Source organism: Megascapheus bottae, chromosome 4 (assembly GCF_031878675.1).
Source record: "Megascapheus bottae isolate mThoBot1 chromosome 4, mThoBot2.hap1, whole genome shotgun sequence".
Lineage (NCBI taxonomy): Eukaryota > Metazoa > Chordata > Mammalia > Rodentia > Geomyidae > Megascapheus > Megascapheus bottae.
In genome coordinates this window covers 50,969,121-50,992,294 of record NC_143512.1, presented here as the reverse complement: position 1 = coordinate 50,992,294, position 23,174 = coordinate 50,969,121, and the positions used below count along the sequence as shown (strand labels likewise).

General features: G+C 35.3%; 1 protein-coding gene across 1 annotated transcript in view; it reads left to right on the top strand.

The window, feature by feature from the left end:
• The window catches only part of Zswim6 (zinc finger SWIM-type containing 6), a 175,597-nt gene that overhangs the window by 140,328 nt on the left and 12,095 nt on the right, over nt 1-23,174 (top strand). The window contains exons 5-9 of the mRNA XM_090331895.1: nt 10,885-11,064; nt 15,931-16,107; nt 16,370-16,516; nt 19,742-19,888; nt 21,757-22,017. Of these exons, the coding sequence (XP_090188021.1) occupies nt 10,885-11,064; nt 15,931-16,107; nt 16,370-16,516; nt 19,742-19,888; nt 21,757-22,017 (912 nt within the window). The remainder of the gene's footprint in view (nt 1-10,884; nt 11,065-15,930; nt 16,108-16,369; nt 16,517-19,741; nt 19,889-21,756; nt 22,018-23,174) is intronic.

Below are 23,174 nucleotides of genomic sequence, written 5' to 3'. Positions count from 1 at the left end.
TTTCTACTGATTATGACAAATGAGGGATACCACTGAGCCTATGTTCCTTTGAGTCTGGCTTACTTAACTTAATATGATTTTTTTAAGTCTTTCCATTTCCTTACAAATGGGGCAATGTCATTCTTTCTGACAGCAGCATAGAATTCCATTGTGTATAAATACCACATCTTGTTGATCCACTCATCAACTGAGGGACATCTGGGTTGGTTCCATATCTTTACTATGGTAAATAGTGCTGCAATGAACATTGTTGTGATAGTGGATTTAGTATGTCCTTGTTTCTGGACAATTGGATAAATGCCAAGTAGTGGAATTGCTGGGTCATAGGGGAGCTCTATGTTTAGTCTTTTGAGGCACTGCCATACTGCTTTCCATAGTGGTTGAGCGAGTTTGCATTCCCACCAACAGTGTAGTAGTGATCCCTCCTGGCCACATCCCCTCCAGCATCTGCTGTTATTAGATTTCTTGATCATGGCCATTCTAACTGGAGTGAGGTAGAATCTTACAGTTGTTTTGATTTGTATTTCTTTTATGGCCAGAGATGTAGCTTCTCAGCCCTTTCTTTCTGTAGACATCCCTAAATCAGTCAGTCTTTACTTCTCTCTCTCTTTCTCTCTTCTCTCTCTTTCCTTCCTTTCTCTCTCTTTCCTTCCTTTCTCTCTCTCTTCTTTCTTTCTTTCTTTCTTTCTTTCTTTCTTTCTTTCTTTCTTTCTTTCTTTCTTTCTTTTTCTTACTGTAGCAGACTTGCAGAGTATAAGTTCATAAAAATCAAATCTTGAAATGGCTTTTAGACTGAAAGTCTCAGTCTTTCTTTTTGGATGAGAAAGGTTGAAGGTAGAACGAGAAGATGCCAAGACAGGGCACTTGAGTGAAATATAAGCTTGGAATTGACAGGAAATTGTTAGGGAGAATGCTTTCATAATGCTGCTAATAGCAGAAAAATGCCTCCTGCAATGAGATTACATAACAGGCCAGTCCAACACAGGTGTTTTTTACTAAACATGCAGACTAAGGAATATGAGATTTGTTTTGTGTTTCATAAGTGTTTCATTAAAACACTTGTTGTATTTAATACTGACATTTTTGTCAGTTGCTGCCTTTATTGAGACATTAAAACTAATTTCTTCACTGTCTTCCCCTATGGTACTAAGTTTTGAACTCAGGGCCCTTCACTCAATACGCAAGCACTCTGCCACTGGAGCCATGCTTCCAGCTCTTTTTGTTTTGTTATTTTAAAATAGAGTATCACTTTTTATCAAAGACTTGATTTTTCTCCTTATGTTTGGATCACAGGTATATGCCACCATGCCTAGCCTTATTGGGGATAGCCTCTGAATTTCTGCTTCTTAAGTAGCTGGATTTTTTTTTTTTTGCTTGGTCCACCCTGCTTGTCTCATTATTTTGTTTTTATCCCAGTCATCACCCACATGAACATCTCAACGCCCCTCTCCCCCATTTCCCTTCCCTTTGACTAATAAGAGAAAATATTGAAAGAAATATATTTTTCCTTGTAAAGGTGATAAATGAAACAAAACAAAAACATTTCTGGCATATATAGTTGGTTCTCATTAAATATTTGTGAATGTGAATGAATGAATAATGCTTTATACATCTTTGGAAGCATTAAGAAGCATGAGGCAGCATCACTAGCAACATTTTCCCTGCTCTTGCCTTTTCACTGTTTTCCCTTAAATGGGATAGAGTCCTAGTAAATGTGCATTTTTTCCCGACTTGCTCATTTTGGCTAATTCCTAATTAGTCTTTATTTTTTATGGAGGAAAAACAAGAAGCAACACAAGTATTTTGACCGTTAACTGCTGAAAGACATTACTCTTCACTGTGCCCTCCATTTTCTCTTTTCCCACTCTTCTGCTTTATCCAGCTTTCTCTGTCCACGTGGGAACCCATATATGTGCAAAACACATACATACATACTGAAATACAAACAGTTTGAAGTACAGAAGGCCACTGATTTTCCTCTTGCTATCAGTGCTGCAGGTAATATATTGCATTAATCAGCCAGCCAGTGGGAAATGCATGGGGAGTGATTATACTATCATACACAATACAGTCAGCATGAAGCACTTGTCAAGACCAATACATCAAAGTTTAATTCAGTAATAGAATGAATTAGAGCAAAATGGAGCATTCTGTTGTCTAAGAAACCCAACACCCATCTTATTTTTCTGAATTCCTCAGAAAAGTCAATGCATTAAGAAATTGGTTTTATGGGCAAAATTATACTTCTAATTAGAATATTGAAAGAACCAACTTTTCTTGGGATTCTTAAACAAGTATAGTTCCAAAGGGTTTACTAGACTATCAGTACTTCAGAATGATAATAATGAATGGAAAATTTGATTGTATTTTAGTACGGCTTTTGATTATCTTTTGTCCTAAATTGATTCTCCATGGCAAATGAAAGGAAAGTCTTTGTGCAGTTGCTCAGGAGACCATTTATATGTAAACATGGATGGTGGACTGTTAAATGCTAGAATAGTAGGCAAATTAAAAAGAGCCTTCTATTTACAGTGTCCAGTGATAGATACTTTCATTGGTAAGTTTGTCTTATATTCTAGTCAAGAAAGAGAAATAGTGAGAAATAAAAAAGCAACATATGTTGAATGTCAGGTGGCTCAGGCTGGAATACTAACTACTCAGGAGGTTGAGATCTAAGGATTAAAGATCAAAGCCATCCTGAGCAGGAATGTATATGAGCCAGAAGTGGATCTGTGGTTCAAATGGTATAGCACCAGCCTTGAGCAAAAAGGCTCAGTCAGACACAATGGCCAGTCCTGAATTTAGGCTCTAAGACTGGCACACAAAAGAACAAAAAAATTATCTTAGAGTTTTTTAGAGCCTGATTAGATGAAAGCCAATTGTATGTTATTTAGCTCTGCTTGACTTTAGCAATCTCAAACTCTATAGTATCCCTGAGACTTTATTTTGAGGTGTTTCCCAAAACGTGAATAAATGAAGCCTAGTATATCAAATTTAAAGAAGATATTTTTTAACTAATTAAACGTATTTTCCAAACATGAGGTGACTAACAGATTTAATAATGCATTATACTGATACTACTACTGTAATAATTAGTTAGGGTCAGAGTTTTGGTGTGGTCTGACCTAAGAAATTTTGTGACTAGTTTTGCTGGCATAACTAATTATACCAGTGATCTATTTGTGAATGCATTTAGTCATTCCATGGCCTATAAATAGGTATGATTTGTTCATTGGATTACACATGATATTCTAGATTATTATAATATCCTCTGAAAACAGAAATAGCGATAACTACTACAAAATGTTTAGTTAATGCTAAATACTTGCAAATCTGTGATTTTTTTTTTTTTTTTACTTTGTCTGGTACTACTTCATAAGAATATCCATGACATAGGCCGGGAGTTTAGCCTAGCGGTAGAGTGCTTGCCTAGCTTGCATGATGACCCGGTTCGATTCCTTGCTACCACATACGTAGAAAAAAGCTGGAAATGGTGCTGTGGCTCAAGAGGCTCTAGCCTTGAGAAAGCCCAAGGACGGTGATCAGATCGAGTTCAATCGCCAAGACTGGCCAAAAAAAGAATATCCATGACATTAAAATATAAAAATTCTGCTTTTCATGTAACAGCCATAATTTTTCTACTTTTGTGACAGGAAAATGGAACCATTTGTCTTTATTGCTCTTCCTGTTAGAAAAGGTGGTGTTGATTGTTTGTTCCTCTGTTCTCTGTTGCCCTGTCCCTACTGTCACTGTTCCTGTGGTTTTATTTGCCCCCAGTACCATTGAATAATAATTTAGTCATCTTCCTAGAAAATGGAAGAGAACGTTCGTAAACATTTCTAAGGATATCATTTATAAAGTACTCTATTCTAGTTAGTCTATTCCTCTCCACAAATATGTATAGCTTTTATACTGAACTGATTTGATATTAATAAACAAATGTAGAGACCTTTTATTGAGTATGAGAGAATCAGTCTAGAGAATCACCAGCTGATTTAGTTAGTCATGTCATGATGCTCTATCTAGCAATGTGCTCCTCTGGGCAGAAATTGAACTCAGTCATATATGCATACATTACACCAGAAATGCTGATATGGTCTTAATTGTAACAGAGTTAGTTGCCCGTTATGTTTTCAGAGACAACAGACATCTGGTTTGAGTAAGGAATCTTGAACCATAAGTTGAGTTTTGGGGTTGTTTATGTACTGTTCTGCTCTATGGTGAAATCACTTATTTTCCGTGCTTATCAGTATTGAAAAAAATGCAGTTTTCTTTCATTTGATTAGGCTACTTTTATATGAGCGTATGTTCTTTGTTGGATATACTTTCTTCGATGTGCAAGAAATGTGCATGAGAACACATAATAAATGAAGTGCATAGTTTATTACATTACATTAGGAATACTTCATAGTTTAGTTTTAAAAAATAGAGTATTTTGAGTCTGGCTTCACTTCATGATTTTTTTTCCAAGTCTTTCCATTTCCTTACAATGGGGCAATGTCGTTCTCTCTGATGGCAGCATAGAATTCCATTGTGTATAAATACCACATCTTGTTGATCCACTCATCAACAGAGGGGCATCTGGGTTGGTTCCATATCTTCACTGTGGTAAGTAGTGCTGGAATGAACATCGTTGTGCTAGTGGCTTTAGTATGTCCTTATTTCTGGAGGATTGGGTAAATGCCAAGCAGTGGAATTGCTGGGTCATAGGGGAGCTCTATGTTTAGTCTTTTGAGGAACTGCCATACTGCTTTCCATAGTGGTTGGGCGAGTTTGCACTCTCACCAACAGTGTAGTAGTGATCCCTCCTGGCCACAAGGCAGGGGCCAGCATCTGTTATTAGATTTCTTGATCCTGGCCATTCTAACTGGAGTTAAGTGTTTTGATTTGTATTTCTTTTATGGCCAGAGATGTTGAGAATTTTTTCATGTGAGAAGTCCCAAAGTTCTTAAGCAATTTTTTTTAAACTCGTTATCTGATTTTCTTTTGACTCCTATATACCATCTTTCAACTATCACAGAGTAATAAGGTTTTGTTCAAGTCAACAGGCTATCACATTTTGGGTTGGTTTTCACAATTATTTCCAAAACACATTCTTCAGACATCTGTAGTAAGCATTCCATTCTTCCCAAGAAACAAGTATTCCACTCTGATATTTTATAATGTATAAGAAACACAAATGCTCTTAAAAGGATCTCTGATGAAGGAGAACTAGCATAGAATAGAAGGATTGCATTATTTGTTCATCATTTGATAATGAAATTATCATGGAAAAGGAGACATTTTGGGGTCTTATGGCTGTTAATCTGCTTGTTGATAAAAATTTGTGTTGGAAATGTCAAATAATAATATGAGGTGGGGCAATGCTGGTGATAATTGTGCAACTAAATGTTTGATGGAGAAGACTGTTAGTGCAATTAATTCTTGTTGCCTTCATTTACTGAAAGTATGAGTTGTAGTCCATTGGCATTCTGCTATCAGAAGAATGCAGAAGTTATTTCCGAATGGATTTTGTTATTATTCTGACCACGTTGTCCAACTTTATGTTCAGATATAAAATGTGAATACTCTTAAGACCTCTAGGTGGATTGAAAGCATTTACTACAGTGAAAATATTTGCTGTTTTTTCTTGAAGATGGGTTTGGCTCACTTTGCCTCATATTATAGTGCCTTTTTTTGGCTAAAATCACTCATCGAGTACAGATTGGGTAGAGTAGCAGTGGGGGAAGAGTGAAAGCATGCTGGATGTAGAGAAAATCTCTGAAATGTGCCATGGATAATTCCAAAACTAGATAATATGTATACCAGTGATTTGATCATTTCCATTACAGACATTGAAGTATTGAATCTAGAATAAAAAACAATTTGTAATCATCAAGTTTGTTTACATTGTATTTCATAGCCAATAATAATCAGGTATTTAAAAAAGAACAATAGTACTGGATTAGGTGCCAGGTCCTGTGCTAACTTCTCCTAAAGTTCTCTGGGCTGTTTTATTTTGTTTTGTTTACTCAGTCCTTAAAAATGTTATTATATCAGAGAAATAGAAGAATGAAATATTTAAAATTTTTTTTTTGGCTAGTTCTGGGCTTGGGCTCAGGGCTTGAGCACTGTCCTTGGACTTTCTCAAGGCTAGCACTCTACCACTTGAGCCTCAGCACCACTTCTGGCTTTTTGCTATGTATGTGGTACCGAGGAATCGAGCCCGGGTCTCCGGCATGCTAGGCAAGCACTAGGCCAAACTCCCGGCCCGAAATATTTAATTTTTTAAAAATGGTTCATCTCTAAAGCTACAAATACTTCAGGCATTTTGGAAGGAGGTGAATGAAATGTAAATTTTCTAATCAGGGAATTGTAAGCATGAAAATCTAAGATAAGTCATATGAATGTTTTTTCCTTAGAAAAAATTGCAAAAAATATTTAGGATTTTGTCCTCTTTATCGCTCTCATTTCTGTAATCTTAATTTTGTGAAACCACCAAATTCACATGTTGAAATCCTAACTCTCAAGGTGATAATATTAAGAAGTGTGGAACCTTTGGGAGGTGATTAGATTCTAATGACTTGTAATAGAAGTAGTGCCTAAATGACAGGCCCAAGGGAGATTGTTTGCCTCTTCTGCCATGTGAAGACACAGCAAGAAAGCACCATCTGTTAGGAATTGATGCTGAATTTGCTGACATCTTGATCTTGGATATCAAGCCTCCAGAACTAGGAGACTTAAAAAACTTGTATATAAGCCATGTTTATGGTATTTTGTTACAGCAGTTTAAGTGGACTCAACTTTTAAATGGAAATAGCAATACTGACTGTGAAGAATTATTGTACTGAGTTTAATGAGAAATGATTGCAAAGTCTTAAATAAAATGCTAGTTACGTATCATGAGCACCCAGTAAGAGGTGACTGTTAAAATTATTTAACTTTTAAGGTTGTACAGTTCTTACAGCATTATATATGTCATAAACGACCTAAAGTAATTCTGAGTGCATTAAAATCATTCTGAATATAATGTATTTGAGATGTGTATATTTTAGATTTTTTGTTATGGCAGAATCATATTCCTTTATGTGAGAATATCACAATTTATCCAATCATCAGTTGAAGAACACTAATTGTTTTCATTCATTTACATTGACAATTGAAACTGCTACAAGCATATGAATGTAAGTTTTAAGTTCTCTTGAACAAGTCTCTGATTTGACAGATGACTGTGTTGTGAATATACTACTTCTGAGTCTATATACTATTTTACACTCCAGAAGCAACTTAGGAGCACTACAGTGTTTATGATTTCTTATAGTTATTGTCAGATTAAAGATTTTTCCCCTGGATTGCCATCATTATACTAGATACATATTAGATGAAGTATTCATTTACATTTTTCTAATGAGATGTATTTATCATACTTTATCTGAAATTTGCCAGCATTTTTCTTCTTTGTTTGCTCTTTTCTAGACAAAATACTTTAAAGAATGGTTTTGGGGTTACAGAAAAATTTATTTCCTATATAACATTTTTCTCCCATTATCTATATATCATTGTCCCCTACCAAAATGATTGGTATGTTTGTCATATCATTGAGTTTATATTGATAGACTATTATTATCAGAAACCCATGGCTTCTATTAGAGTTCATTGTGAGTATTGTATATTCCATGGTTTGGGGTGAATGTGAAATAGTGTATATTCTCCATTTATAATATGTATATACTGAGTAGTTTCACTGTCTGAAAATGTTTTCTACCTATTCATCTGTTTCTTTCTCTTAACCCCCACTAGCAGTCACTGATTATTTTTAATTTCCTCCATAATTTTGCCTTTTCCAGAATGTTAGCAGTTGGAGTCATACATATGTATAAATCACAGTATGGCGCCTTCTCAGATCAGTTTCTTTCACATAGTACTATAAATTTCCCCCACATCCATTCATGACTTCATAGCCTTTCTTTTTGATGTGTTTAATTGGTTTCTTCTTTTTCTCATTAAGTTTTGAAGCAGCTTTACATATGTGTGTATATATCATACATATGTATACATATAATTTGTCACATATGTGATTTTTACAAATATTTTCCTCCATTCTACAAACTTTGTCTCCCTTCCTCCTTTCCTTCTCTTTTTCTCTTCTCTTTCCCTCCCTCCTGGATCCCTTCTTTTGTGACAGTGCTAGGGCATGAAGTCAAGGCGTGTGGGTGCTATCCCTGAGAAGCACAGCTCTACTTATTGGATCTTTTTAGTAGTTAATTGGAAAATCTGTCTCATGGGCATTCTTGCCTGGGCGCTTTGAACTACAGTGCTCAGATCATAGCCTCTGGAGTAGTTTGATTTACAGGCACGAGCCACCAATGTCCAACTCTTTTCTTACCTTTTATACACCAAAAGTTCTTAATTTTAACAATATCTGTTTTCAGGGTTTTTTTTCCATAGATCTTTACTATCTTATCCCTCAGTTTTGTTGTTTTAAATTTTTTATGTCTATGTTTTAAATTTTATGTCTGATCCATTTTGAGTTCGTTATAATGAAGTGAGTAATATAGACTAGAGTCCTTTTTACTTTCATGAATTTTTAACTCAAGATCGTTGTTGAAAAAAATATTAGTTTTTTCGACAAATTGCCTTTGAACCATGAATTAACTAGCTTAGCTACAAAGATGCAGCTGACAGTATGAGAAATATGGAATGAATAGCAAGAAAGGGAAATGATGGGGCCAGGAGTTTGGCCTAGTGGTAGAGTGCTTGCCTAGCATGCACGAAGACCCAGGTTCAATTCCTCAGTACCACATACATAGAAAAAAGCCAGAAATGGTGCTGAGGCTCAAGTGGTAGAGTTTCTAGCCTTAAGAAAGTCCAAGGATAGTGCTTAGGCCCTGAGCTCAAGCCCAGGACTGGCAAAAAAAAAAAAAAAAAAGAAAGGGAAATGACTGGTGCTAGTTATGGATCTATGACTAGCTACAGTAGTGAATGTTATACCAACCTTGCATTCCTGGGATAAGCCCTATGTGGTTTTAATGTATTTACCTTGAAAAACATTGCCTAATTACATGTGCTATTATTTTGTTAGGGACTTTAAAAAAATTTTATGCTCATCATGGATATTATAGTTACTTGTAATGTTTTTATCTGAACAAAAATCAGCATAATTAAAACCATTCCTATTTTCTGGAAGATACTATGTGGAATCATTACTTTTTTTTTCTTAAAGATTTGATACACTGCTGGTCACGGTGCTATAATCCTAGCTACTCAGAAGGCTGAGATCTGAGGATGGTGGTTTAAAGCTAGCCTGGGTACTAACGTCTGTGAGACTTATCTCCAGTTAACCACCAGAAAACCAGAAGTGGCACTGTGGCTTCAGGGGTAGGGCAGTAACCTTAAGCTAAAGAGCACAGGAACAGCTGCCCAGGCCCAGAGTTTAAGCCCCACGACTAACCAAAAAAAAAAAAAAAAAAAAGATTTGATAAACTTTTCCTAGAAAATGTGTATTTAATTTAATTTCTTTCATATATATATATGACATTTTATTTCTTCTTGAGTGATCTTTGATAGCTTGTGACCTTAAAGAAATTTTTCATTTTATTTAAATTGTATAATTTATGGTCATAAAGTTGTTCATAGTGGTACCTGATGAGCACTACAGTACCTGTAGATACTATAATTATACTATAAACTTTATAATACTTCTAGAATCTGAAATGATGTTCTCTTTTGTTTCTTTTACTGGTAGCTGAATTTTCTCAAATGTTTTAAAAATGTTTTCAACGTCTTTAAGTAGCTGCACAAAGGAAATTTCATTAATCAAAGCAGTTCATTTCTTCTTATCAATGTTCCCCCCTTTGTACATTCTCATCTACCCTTTCCCTTACTTACCTTAATTTTTGGTTATGTATTTAATTTTTTTTGCCTTTTAACAAAACTATTTATGTTTACAATGCATCTTGATCTGTCATTACTTCAACTTCTTCACCCCCCTTCCACCCAACTCTTCTCTTATATTTCTCAGTTTTGTTCTGTACAGTGAATTCTTACCTGCATTCCCCCTTCTTCCCCTTCGTTTTTCTATTCACTCTCCCTTTGGCCCCATCCTCCCCTATTGCAAGTACCATTTCCTGGTAGTTACTTTGTTGGACTCCGACTTAGTCTTTTTATCTTATTTTATTTTATTTTATTGTCCAGTCCTGGGCTTGAGCTCAGGGCCTGAGCACTGTTCTTGGACTTTCTCAAGGCTAGAGCTCTACCATTTGAGCTCAGCACCACTTCTGGCTTTTTTCCATGGCTGTGGTACTGAGTAGTCAAACCCGGGTCTTCGTGTATGCTAAGCAAGCACTCTATCACTAGGCCAAACCCCCGGCCCTAGAATTTTGTTTTGAAAAGAATACTTACTGCTAGATGCTTGTGGCTCACACACTAATCATAGCTATTCAGGAGGCTGATATCTGTGCAGCACAGTTTGAAGCCAGCCTCGACAGAAAAGTCCCTGAGATGTTTATCCAGTTAACCATCAAGCCAGAAGAGGAGTTATGGCTAAAGTGGAGCTGTGCTTAAGTACTGGTCTTGAACAGAAAAGAACAATACTATATACTGAGTTTTTACCAAACATTATCTGTACTTCATTCTATATATATGTATATGTAAGTATGCATTTATGTATATGTACTATTTATATCAGAATTGTGTACTATAAAAAGCTGATCTTGGATAGTGAATTAGATTGGTTCAAATTCGAAGTGTCTTATATTTGAATTCTATTTATTGCTTATGTTGTCAGATAAAAATGACATTTTATGAACAACAAACATCCATTTTGAAATGATTTAAGTTTTACCTTTAGTTATGAGCATCATATACTTCTATAATTCTTTGACATTACTTCTTTCTCTCTTTTAGGTGCTCTATGGATGTGTATAGTTTTAAATCCCCACTGCAAGTTGGAACAGAAGACCAGTTGGCTAAAACAGTTGAAAAAGTGGAACAGCGTTGATGTCTGTCCATGGGAAGATGGAAATCATGGCAGTGAATTGCCTAACTTAACCAATGCTCTGCCTCAGGGAGCAAATGCCAACCAAGGTGAGTCCATTGTAATGCTCTGCTCATTTGTATCCACATCTCATTCAAGAATTTAATACATTTTGAGTATGGATGTATGCATGTGTTTTAATATTAGTGTATTTATATGCTTCTCAAAATATATACAGATATACATATTTGCATTGCTAAAGTGATCCACTTAATGATTTCATTTGTACTTTTATTTGTAAAATTATGGAGTTATGGTGATAATATTTTATGAACCATAGCATTAAAATGCTTGATGAACTTTGTTTTTATTTCTCTTGGTCATTTCATATTTAGGTTGCTGTGTAATTAGTTAAACATTCTTAAGTTTAGAATAAAGCAGGATCACATTTTATGAGTAAACTGAAGAGCATAGATGTTATGTTTGGATTGGGAAAATTCTTCATTGAAATGATTGTCTAGTATACTTGGTCCTACTTACAGTAGACAAATAGTGCCTTGGTCTCTGAGACAACCTAGAAATCTCACATTTCCAAAAGAACCTCGATAGTTTCTATGTTGGTTTTTCTTTCTTTTTTTTTTTTTCAGTTTCTCTTTTTGTATTGGATTTACCCATTTAGTTCAAGTTCCCTCCATTTAAAAAAAATATTTTCCATTGTATTCTTCTCTAGCGTATTTTATCTCCAAATTCAATTCTTAACTAGTTAACTCTTACAAGTATAGTTTTATCCAATTCATTCTACTACTTTTCCATGACTTTGTGGCTTTTCCTGGGGAATCAGAAATTTGAGACTAATTTAAAGTCGTAATAGAAGTGAAGTAGGATTTAAATGACATTTAAAGCATCTAGGATCAAGACTAATTGTTCTCTTTGTGTTGGCCCCATAAGGCATTGATCTTTCTTAAAAGGGGCAGTGTAATGTGCCAGGTTTTAGTATAATGTTAGTAAAGTGTTCTAAATATCTATGAAGAAAGAAAATTATTACTCCATGGAGTCTTGTCCAGTAAAAATATTTTAGGATTGGGGAAGTAAATACTTAACTCTCATTTTTCTAAAGACATTTGAAATCCATCCTATCTGTTGCTCAAGATTTTATTCAATATTTTAAGAGAAAGTAAACATGCTTCTCATCTACCTACCCTACCCTAGTAATTTTTTTCCTCTATGCTCAATATTTTCAACTTGATCTGTTGAATATAAAGAATATATATTCTCTTCCATTTCTAGGGAAGGGTTTGCTAATATCAACACAAACAAGTGTCTTTTTTATACTTGGAATTTTTTTGTGTATTTCATTTTCCACAGCTTCTTTAGTACTGCCACTCTGGTATATTATACTTGTCTACTAACAACTTACTTATTACATTGCCTTTGATTCCATAAGCCTTATTAAGGAAGCTATTAAGAACTGATTTAGCCTCAAAGGTACCACTGCTTATTTTATTTATAGTTTGGTCTAAGAGTATAAATTTAGGTCCTAGTTTCTTAAAGTAGTAATTCATAGCTATTGTGCCTAAGTGCACCAGGGTACCAGCTTTTAAGCATAATACCTACTGCCTCCTGAGAGGCTATCAGAAAAGACATCCATACAGATTGTGCTGTTATATCTGCAGTGAGCCTGCAGGGCCTGCAGCATCAAGAAACCAGGCCATAACAACTGCACTTAGTGTACATTCATGTATTTGCAAGTTAGAGTGAATGTGAAGGGTTTATGAGGTCCTAACTTTGTTGAGGCAAATTTGAAAGTAGTTCTTTATGAATTTACACGTATATGTGTATACCAGAATTATGGCAATTTTTCTATTTTTATAAATAAATTAGAATTTCCTATTTTCTGCTTTTTTTTGGAGTCAGAAGGGGAGCTAGTCCTGGGGCTTGAACTCAGGGCCTGAGTGCTTTCCCTGAGCATTTTTTCTCAAGACTGGCACACTACCACTTGAGCCACAGCTCTGGCTTGTGGTTGTTTTGTGGTGTTTGTGTGTGTTGAACTGTGATTGACAGATCTTAGCCTCCTGAGTTGTTAGATGCAAGCCACCTGCACCCAGTTCCCTTTTTGCTTTTCATAACTTCTCAAGGTTAATGTTACATATACTTTATTTTTTAATCTCTTAAAAATCTGAAGCTAGGTGGTGAGAGTATATATTATTCAGGAGGCAGAGGTCTGAGGATCACAGCTCAAGGCCAGCCTGGGCAGTAAAGTCCATGTGACTATTATCTCCAATTAATCACAGAAAAAGCTGGAAGTGGAGCTGTGGCTCAAGTGGTAGAGTGCCAGCCTTGAACAATAGGAGCTCAGGAGGCAGTGCCCAGGCCCTGAGTCCAAGTCCTAAGACAAGCTAAAAATAAAAAAAGTTGATCATATTTTTAACACATAGACTAGATTTTTTTTAATTGTACATTTTTGTGTATGTGCTGTTACTACTTGAGCCATGCCTCTAGTCTAACCTTAATTAGTGGGTAATTAGTGATAGAGTCTCTAGGATATTTCTGACTTCAAAGTGTTACATTCACATCTCAGCCTCCTGTGTATCTAGGACTACAGATGTGAGGCATCAGCATCAGCAGTTGTACATCTTTTTTAATTATTGTATTACTATATTTATGTATTTTACATACTTCAGTTGTTTTTAGATATTTTCTGTTAAATATTCATGAGAATTTGGCTTTTTTTTTTACTATTGGTGCCCTTGTTCTCTTATACTTAACTACTCTTTTAAGCCTCTATATACCTTCTTTGTTTTTCTGTGTTTACCACAGTTACATGCAAACATGAACATTTCAGTTTTTTTGTTTTGTTTTTGTTTTTTACTTTTTTCATGAAATAAGACTCTGCAGTTTGCTTTTATTAGTGGTATCACAGATAGTGAGCCAAGTCAACATGAAGAACTCATTCTTTTAATACCTGCAAAGTTCTAAATTGCTATTTAAATTCTCTTTATATAAAATCTAGTATTTAAGCTAAACAAAATTAATGAAGTGACAAAAACACAAATTGCTTATGTGAGACTTGATTTGATTGATTGTAAGAGATCATAAAATCATTTTCTTTCTGGGTATGGACATATTTTTTTACATATTTTTTCTGCTTAACAAAAAGCCCTAATAGATTCAAATAGCAGTGAAAGGTGGGGTGTACCTTTTCCAGCGTACTGTATATGCAGGTAGTAGTAAGGACTACTGAGGGGCTGTAACAGATCCATCGCTATTTATGTCTCTTAAACTATTTGTCATAAATAGGTTTTGATATGTTTGTCATCCAGATACAGATATTTGAGCTGAAATAATATTGCTGTTAAAGACATGACATACTGGAAAGCTCCAGTGATTACCTCGTCTTCCTTTGTACATTGCTGTCAACTTAAATCTTGAACAATAAATATAAGAGTGATCAGTAATTTTTTTGTTGAAGCGGGAAATTCCTAGGTGTAGACTGTACTTGAGTGATATAATGCTGCCCAAGTTAAGTTTATTCCCTCTAGGAGTTTACAGAGTTCTATTATTATTATCTCCGAAATAAGAGAAACAGGATAAGAACCAAGCACTTACACAGCAGTTGATACAGTAACGAAGATAGCAAATAAAGATGTCATAAGAAAAAAAAACGTTTTAGGACTTGTTTAAAGCCTCTCTGATTAGTGGAATTTATAGTAAGTATATCTATGTTTTAGCTCAGAAAGCTACTACCTGGCTCTGCAAACTGGCAAGTTACTTTGTTTCTTTGCTTCTACCACCAGAATAAAGAGACTGAAACACATGAGTTTTTCTAGTCTCTTCTTAGCTTACTTTTTTGATGTTTTATGTTTACCCTTCTGTTTATGCTTAGCCAGTGGTCCAAAGACAAGAAGATGAAACTTATTAAAAGGAAGGCCTAAAACTTGCTTTTCATTTAGCTGATTCTCAGAACAATAAGGGGTTATACTTGAGCTAAAGTACACACAACATGAAAGTAGCTCATTATTAGAGTTTTCAGTGGATAATTATTAAGATTTATGTCATAGTTAAAGGTAAGTTTGATGTGGGGAATCAAGGAGTAGAAGTGTAGGCAGACTCTTTAGGAGTTGAAAGATTCCAGGAGCTGAGGTCAGAATATCCTTTATTCCCCAAACATTTCTTTTCTTCGTCAGGTCCTGAAACTTGAACCCTCTTCGGAGTGTATGCTTCTGCTCTTTTGTGATGCCCCCAGCATACACTATGCTGGGGACATCACACCAGTCATGGAACCTGCCCAGGAATCAGGAGGCAGCCTGTAGGGGCAAGGTAAGTGCGCTGGTTTGTTTTGTAGCTATGTTGTGTGGCTTTGTGAAATGTTAAATACATGCATTTATGCCTCTTGGGATATAAAGTGGCATTTAATTATATCCCAAGAAGCATAATAGTTTTAATTGTGCAAAACCGCACAATATAGTTAAAAAATATAACCAAAAGCACAACCCTTATGCATACTTTTGAGGCTGACTGCATCTTCCTGAAAGGTTCCATGGCTGGTTTCACATCTCTTGCATAGTATTTGTAAGAGCTGTTGATCCAATCAGGGGAAGCTCACGACAGTACCTCAGAAGTGGGAAGCAGTGAGTTTACATGTGACTTTTTTTTTTTTTTTTTTGCCAAGTGTCTCTTTTGAGTATATTTGGCATGGAAATTAGACCTGACAATTCTTTTTGCAGAATGCCTTATCTGTAGCTTTAATGGCTATAGAATGTTTATATTTGATAAAACAAGAGAATGAATAGTGACTCTTCTGGCTCAACTGCCTCGGCACTTAGGATATGAGACTATTCTATTCACCCTTCTGCTTAGGGGGATGCAAGACAGTGTGTGGAAGTGTGTTCATGAACATCTGGCCACAAAATGATATGGCTGGTTTAGTCATATGTGAATAATAGCTGACATGGCTTTCTGAATTACGGAAAAAACAGATTCATCGAATAGACCACATCGGACAGTGTTCACTCGAGCCATTGAGGCATGTGATCTCCACTGGCAGGATAGCCACTTGCAGCACATTATCAGCAGTGACCTATACACCAACTACTGTTACCATGACGACACTGAAAACTCTCTCTTTGACTCCCGAGGGTGGCCCCTCTGGCATGGTAAGTGGCCAAACCAGAAAGACATTCCATGACTTACTTCTTTGTTTAGTTTCTATAGCATTATTAGAGTGGGAGGTAGAAAGCTAAGGGATTCAGTGGGAGACAGATGAATGCTTGGCAGTAGAAAATGAGGATTTCCCTTCAAATCCAAGTTCAGAAATGGCATCTTCTATCTTTTTTTAATAGTATTTTGAGAGAAACATCTTACTATTAAATCCTGCTTTTATACTGGTAGTGGCAACTTTATTCTCTTCTGTTTCAGAACATGTTCCTACTGCCTGTGCACGAGTGGATGCATTACGCTCTCATGGGTACCCCAGAGAAGCACTGAGACTGGCAATAGCCATTGTTAACACATTACGAAGACAGCAACAAAAACAGTTGGAAATGTTCCGGACTCAAAAAAAAGGTGAATACAAACAAGTTAGTTTCTGTTAGATTGGGATTCCTGTGATGACATCCCTAGATTTTGGTTTATAACTATAGAGCTTTAGAATTATCTTTATTTATCACTCTCTTAAAACTATTTGACAAATGATCTGTGAAAAAAAAATGTAAACCCTTGGGGCTGAGAGTTTTGCTTAGTGGTAGAGTGCTTGCCTAGCAATGCACAAAGTCTAGTCCTTGGTAACACATACATAGAAGGAGCTGGAAGTGGTGCTATGGCTCAAGTCATAGAGCTCTAGTCTTGACAAAGTCCAAAGACAGTGTTCAGGCCCTGAGCTCAAGCCTGGGACTGGATAAACCTCTGCATTGAGTCTCAGCTGAGCAACTTCAGGCAATAACATCTCTGAGTTAGATTCCTTTTTTGTAGAATGAGGCTCCCATAAAGGAACTATTTCTTAGAGTTGCTGATACCAAAATAGTTAATTTCTGTAAAGTACTTAAAAACAAGCCCTGGCACTCTTAATACATATATTAATTTCAAAAACAGGCCATCCTATTTATTTTAAATGACCAGGGCACAACTTCTGGATTTTTAAGTTCTATAAGTGGCATTTGTTGAACTGTCAATGGACAGAGAAAATTTAACTTCTTTTTATCTTATTGATCTTTTCAATTTTGAATAATTACAAAAAGTGATATGCCATTCTTAAGGCACTGATCAGATTACAAAATATATCTGCTTTATCTGATATGTACTTCTTCCATGTTTAGGTATAAATTTTACTTTTATGTTTCTTTAGTTGGATTGGTGGTTTCACTTTTAGTTATGGATAATTTTAGTTACTATTCAGCTTTTTTTCCCTTGGGTATGTTTTAATCCTTTGTTGATTATACACATACCTTGAGAACAACTAATTTATCAAAAGTTGTTGAAGTAGACTAGAGTTTGGAAGTAGTTTTCTTAACTTCTAGTGCCTTCATTATTGGAAGTGCTATGAATGTCGAATAGCACTACCTAGGCTACGCTCCCAACCCAGCACTATCTTTATGCAATGAAAAAAAAACAGTTATAATTTAAAACAAAGAAAAAAATTCAATGGGACTCGAATATAAATAGCCTTGATAGATGGTTACTTTGGTTATTTTTTGTTCTTCATTACCAATGTTAGAAAGATATATTGCTAGACCCTATAAAAATGTCCCCAAATTCTTCTCTTTCTGAACCCACACATCCCCAAACTATTGGCCAAATGCTTTTATTTCTGAGCAATATAAAGGATAGCATTCAGGCTAGAGCAAATATGACAGATTTTGGAATGTAAAAAGGAGTTGCTCGTGATAATCACTTAATTTTTAAATTACATAAATTTTGCTAAGAATTGGTGGCTTTTGAAATTCATTTGATGAAAATGTTCAAATATCTAAGACAAAAATGTAAGGTATGAAATGTTTCATTTAGAATGAAATGTAATATTAGATTAGAGTACTGTAATTTTGTTGAGATCATTCTACTGACTTAGATCGAGGCCATTCTTACTTTTCTTTGATGCTGCAACCATTATTTCAGATTTTTCTCTGTGTCTGTCTGTCTGTCCTGCTCTCTCATTATTACTGTTTGAGCTCAAGGAGGGCCTTGAGCATGTTTGTGCTAAACAAGGACTATAACACTCCCCCAGTCCTTTTCTTTGTTGGTTATTTTCAAAATAAGATCTTCTGTATGCCTAGACAAACTTAGACTGGGATCCTATTTGTGCTTCTATTTGTTGTTAGAATGGTATGTGCATGCCTATATTCCTGTCATTGATTAAGATGGATGGAGTCTTTCTAACTTATTAGAGTAGCCTCAAACTGTGAGTCTCATCTTTGCCTCCCAAAGAAGGAGCCACCATGTCCAGCTCAGATTCTTCTTTGGTATTACTAAATTTTATACCTATGTCCTTGATTTTTTTGCTATTGCTTTGTTGATATTTAAAGACCACACTTTTTATAGTTATTGTTAATTCAAGGGACATGACTGCTGTTAATGGAGCAAGATAAGTAAATACACTGCCTCAATGTTTTCTGTACTATTTGGCATAATTTATTAGCTTTTTGATTTTGACCAAAAAACCCACATTTTTTCCTCTTCCTTATTTATTTCTTCTGTTTCCTCAGTTTCTACCACTTGATAATAGATTTGTAACTGCAGTACTTCCCTTACCCATAGACCCATATGTATATATATATATGTGTGTGTATTACCAAACATACATATTTGGCTGTTTACACAACTAGTGTTCATGTTTCTTTTTCTCATGCATGTGAGAACTAGTGATAGAAATCAAAGTATCTTTCTGAGGAGTCTAGAACACAAATAAATTTTAATACATTGCACCAAGCCATTTCTCGAGTTTATACATAGATGGTAATTTACAATGAGAAGAAATTTTGATTCTATGGAATGACTCTTTGGCTAGTTCTAAGTTCAGTTTTCTACCTATATTCTTGTCCATATTGATTTTTATTACATTTTCTTTAAGAAGAAGCTATTGTTATTTTAGTATATACATCTTAAAACATTTTCAGCATTTTCCTCTCAATATTCCATATGAAACTTCAAAATGCTGTGAAAGAGATGAAAAGAATATTTTGTTTTATTCCAAATATATTGTCTTCTGCTGTTATTCACCTTTGTGGCTACAAAAATTCTCTCCTAAATTATTGATTCATAGTAAAGACTGCTATAACATGATAGGAACCTAACTTAATGATATTTATGTAGAAGTCCAGGCTGTAGCTGCTCTGGTCTTCAATTTAGATGACCCAATGAGTGCTGCCTTTTTAGGGATGTATCATAATTGTAGAATTATCCAACTTCTGTTTCTAGAGTCTTCTTTGTCCTCTTTAGTGCCACTGCTAATGAAGCATTTGGATGGGGGTGGGTGAAGGTGTCCTGAGCTTCTCAGAAGAAAATTTACAATTTTTCCTCATAGGACATGATTTAATAGTATGAGTAGTCAATGCATTGGACACATTAAGTTAAATAGATATTTGAGAGCTGTCCTGGGAATTTAGTACCATTTACTTTGATGTACAAACTGAACCTTTAGGGTAGTTCTCAAGATGGTACCTTTGGATTGATTTATTTTAATTAAAGGGACATCTCCATCTAAATTCATTACTGATTTGGCTAGTATAAAGCCTGCTTTTCCTCTGTCTCTCCTTTCATCTCCCCTTTCCCCAATTCTCAATTCCTTTCTTCATACAGAGCTACCCCATAAAAGCATGACCTCAGTAACCAATCTGGAAGGCTGGGTTGGCCACCCCCTGGACCCTGTGGGCACTCTCTTCAGTAGCCTCATGGAAGCCTGCCATACTGATGATGAAAACTTCTCTGGGTTCTCTGATTTAACAGGTAAAGCATTGACATTTATCTGATGTTTTTGTTTATAGTGAATTTTATAAAGACATGTAGTCAGTCTATGCTTAGCAAAGAGAACGAGGAAATGGGCACTATTGCTTTTCAGGCTGGCAAAGCCAACAGTTACAATTACAGCCATCTGTGTCAAGAATCTTGAGCATATTGTGTTCTGATCATCTGCACTTACGATTATAACATTAAAATAAAGACTAAAAGAGAGAGTTACACCATAGTATTAATAACTAGAAATTTCAGTCTGGTTGTTTTTTAAGTTTGTGTTTACATTAAAAGTTAGTTAAATGTTTTAAATCTCTTTTAAGAGTAGTAATATATGACAACTAAATCTGTTGTGTAGCACACATTCCTTTGAAATAGTATCTTGAAGTTTCTCTATGATCACTGGAGAATCCAGAATCATTCTGCCAAAGATTGCCCAAGGACAGTAGGTGGTGATAAAGAATGGAGAATGGAGTAATGGAATAAGGATTGCTCCATTGTTGCTGGAGCAGGAGAGGTTCTGGAGGTTCCTTGTCTTGTCCATTATTGTTTTCCCTGGGGTGGTTGCCTTCATGGATTCAAACTGTGCCAAGAAGGTGTGAGTCTCACAAATAAACTGACTAAAGAATGACCTGCTTAAGGGATGAGTCCAGTGGCTTAACTCTTCTGAACAACTAAGGTACTATTCAACAAAATGAATACCAGGAAGAGGAAATATTATATCTGAGGCTAAGGACCAAGGAGAAGAGGGGGTATAGGAATGGAAAGAGGAAGGGTGAGCAAATGCAGTCACTGTATTGTATGCACCTTACATGAAAAGTTGATCTGTGTAACTTGAGAGGCAAAATGATGGAGAGGATGATAGTGATCAGGTTGGTATTTTCATAACCTCACAAAGAATTGAAACATCTTTGTACACCTGCTTACTAATTAAAAAACAAAGAACGTTTGAATTCTGAAGGTTTGAGTCTGAATTCACTTTCTTAAGAAATTGGGCGGGAGAGGCTTACAATGTCAACTTGAAGCCCTTTCACAGAGACAAGAGAATACTTGAAGAATCATCCCTCTAGTGATAACTGATGAGTATTTTAGTAAAAGGACCTTAATGTTGAATTACATATGTTATGTTCTGAAATATTTTTATTATGAATCTCAACATTGTAATTACAGTATGGAAGCGTTTTAATGCCAGTATTATAACCATGAAATTTTAAGCTAATTTTATTAGCATACAAAATAGTAGGTATATTATGAAATTCTCATAACATGTAATTTTTCTTTTGTTTAGTATCTGTTTTTACTGTTAGGGAATCTTATTGTCATACTTATTTTGTTGACTCTTTATTTTTTTAATTGTCAGGATAATGTATAGAGGTGTTACAATTACATTCATTAGGTAGTAGGTGCTTTACTTCTCACACGTTGATACCCCTTGTCATGTTTTTGTCCATGTTGCCCCCCACACCCTCCCAAGAGACTTTTTTTAATATACTCTTTCCCGTTTTTGATGGTGTATCTCAGGTACAGGTAGCACTCACAGCCCAAAGCCCAGACAGGTAAAACAAGTGAGATTTGATTGTGGACTTTTTCAATGAGAAATATTTCTAGGTCGATACTTCATAAAACAAATTTAATTATACATTTAATACTTGTGTATTACAAAATATACATTTAATCATTACTGGTTACCTTTGAAAGGATACTAGAAAAACTGCTCTTCCACTGAAAAATGGTATGTTTTTGTCCTTCTCATAATTAAGTCAATAATTCATATATTAGAACTGGGAGAAATTAATACTTGTAACTGTAAAAGTTCCTGCAAAAGTAGCGTGTAACTCTGCTTTTCTTTGGGGATATTTTTACAGAAAATATGAGTCAGTGCAAGTCTACCGAATACCAGCATCTCCCTGCCCACAAGTTCTTAGAGGAAGGGGAATCCTATGTCACTCTGGCTGTGGAAGTAGCCCTGATAGGGCTGGGACAGCAGCGTATCATGCCTGATGGGCTGTACACACAAGAGAAAGTCTGCCGGAATGAGGAGCAGCTCATTTCTAAGCTTCAGGAAATTGAATTGGAAGATACACTGGTGAAAATTTTTCGCAAGCAAGCAGTCTTCCTATTAGAAGGTAGATGATAAAGAAGTTTTCTACTAAGCCAGTTGGCTTATGTTTTTTAAGAGTATTGTTTTAATGCATTTAATACAGTAGTTGTCCTGATTTATTCCATATGTAATGTCAAAGATGCTCAGTGTTTAAAAATTTAAGGGTTGCCAAATTAAAGGCACAGATGTTATATTTGTATTATTGATTTAAATTGTCATGTAAGATAACCAGTTAGAACTTAGTGTCACTTAATGCCCCAGGCTTTGTAAAGATCTGTTTTTATTTAGCATATGTAATTTCTGAGATAAATACAGTTTGGGTATGTAGTAAGTTGTTACCTTTAGCCATATTCCTACTTGCTAGATGAGTTCAGTAATAACAGAAATTGGTAACCACTTCTTCAGATTTTTGGTTATTCAATGGCATCTGTTTTTCAAATGCCAAGCTTAACAAAGCTGAAGGCCACAGGAGTGGATTTGTATTGTTCTAACTAATTCATTAAGCATGTATTCACTAAGCAAAAGATTTTTGTCACATTTCTAGAGCAAAGCCTAAAACTTTCTTATATTATGAGGCCAAGACTTAAAAGACCTAACAAATTTTGACTGGCACTAGTTTTTATAATGTAGTGTCTGTATTATACCTCAAACTCTTACATAGAGAAGGGCTTTGAAGAAAATAGCACTTTAAAACTTCCTTTGTTTATCCAAAGTTAAAGATCTATTTGAAAGAAAAGATTTTATTAAAATGCAGTATACATTTTTTCTCTTCTTAAAATTTTTATTGTAAGGGTGATGTTACATTTATAGAAAGGCATTTTAAAGGATAAATGCTCCTAAGTTCCCAATTTTATTTTTTTAATGTTTTCCTAAGGTTCTGTTTTTTTTTTCTAAACACAAAAGTCAATATTGGCAAATTGTGAGATTGATTCTGATTATTTGATTGCTGTTTTCTTAGCATTTCCTTCTAAAAGAATTCCTTTAAATATATAAGCAATATCACTTAACCATCCATTTCCCCTGGTGCCCCCCCCCCCAACCTGAGGCTTAAAACCAGGATCCCAGCACTGTTCCTGAGCTTCTTTTGTCAAAGTTAGCAGTATATCCCATGAGCTACAGCTTCACTTCCAGCTTTTTGGTGGTTAATTGGAGATAAGTCTCATGGAGTTTTCCTGCCTGTGC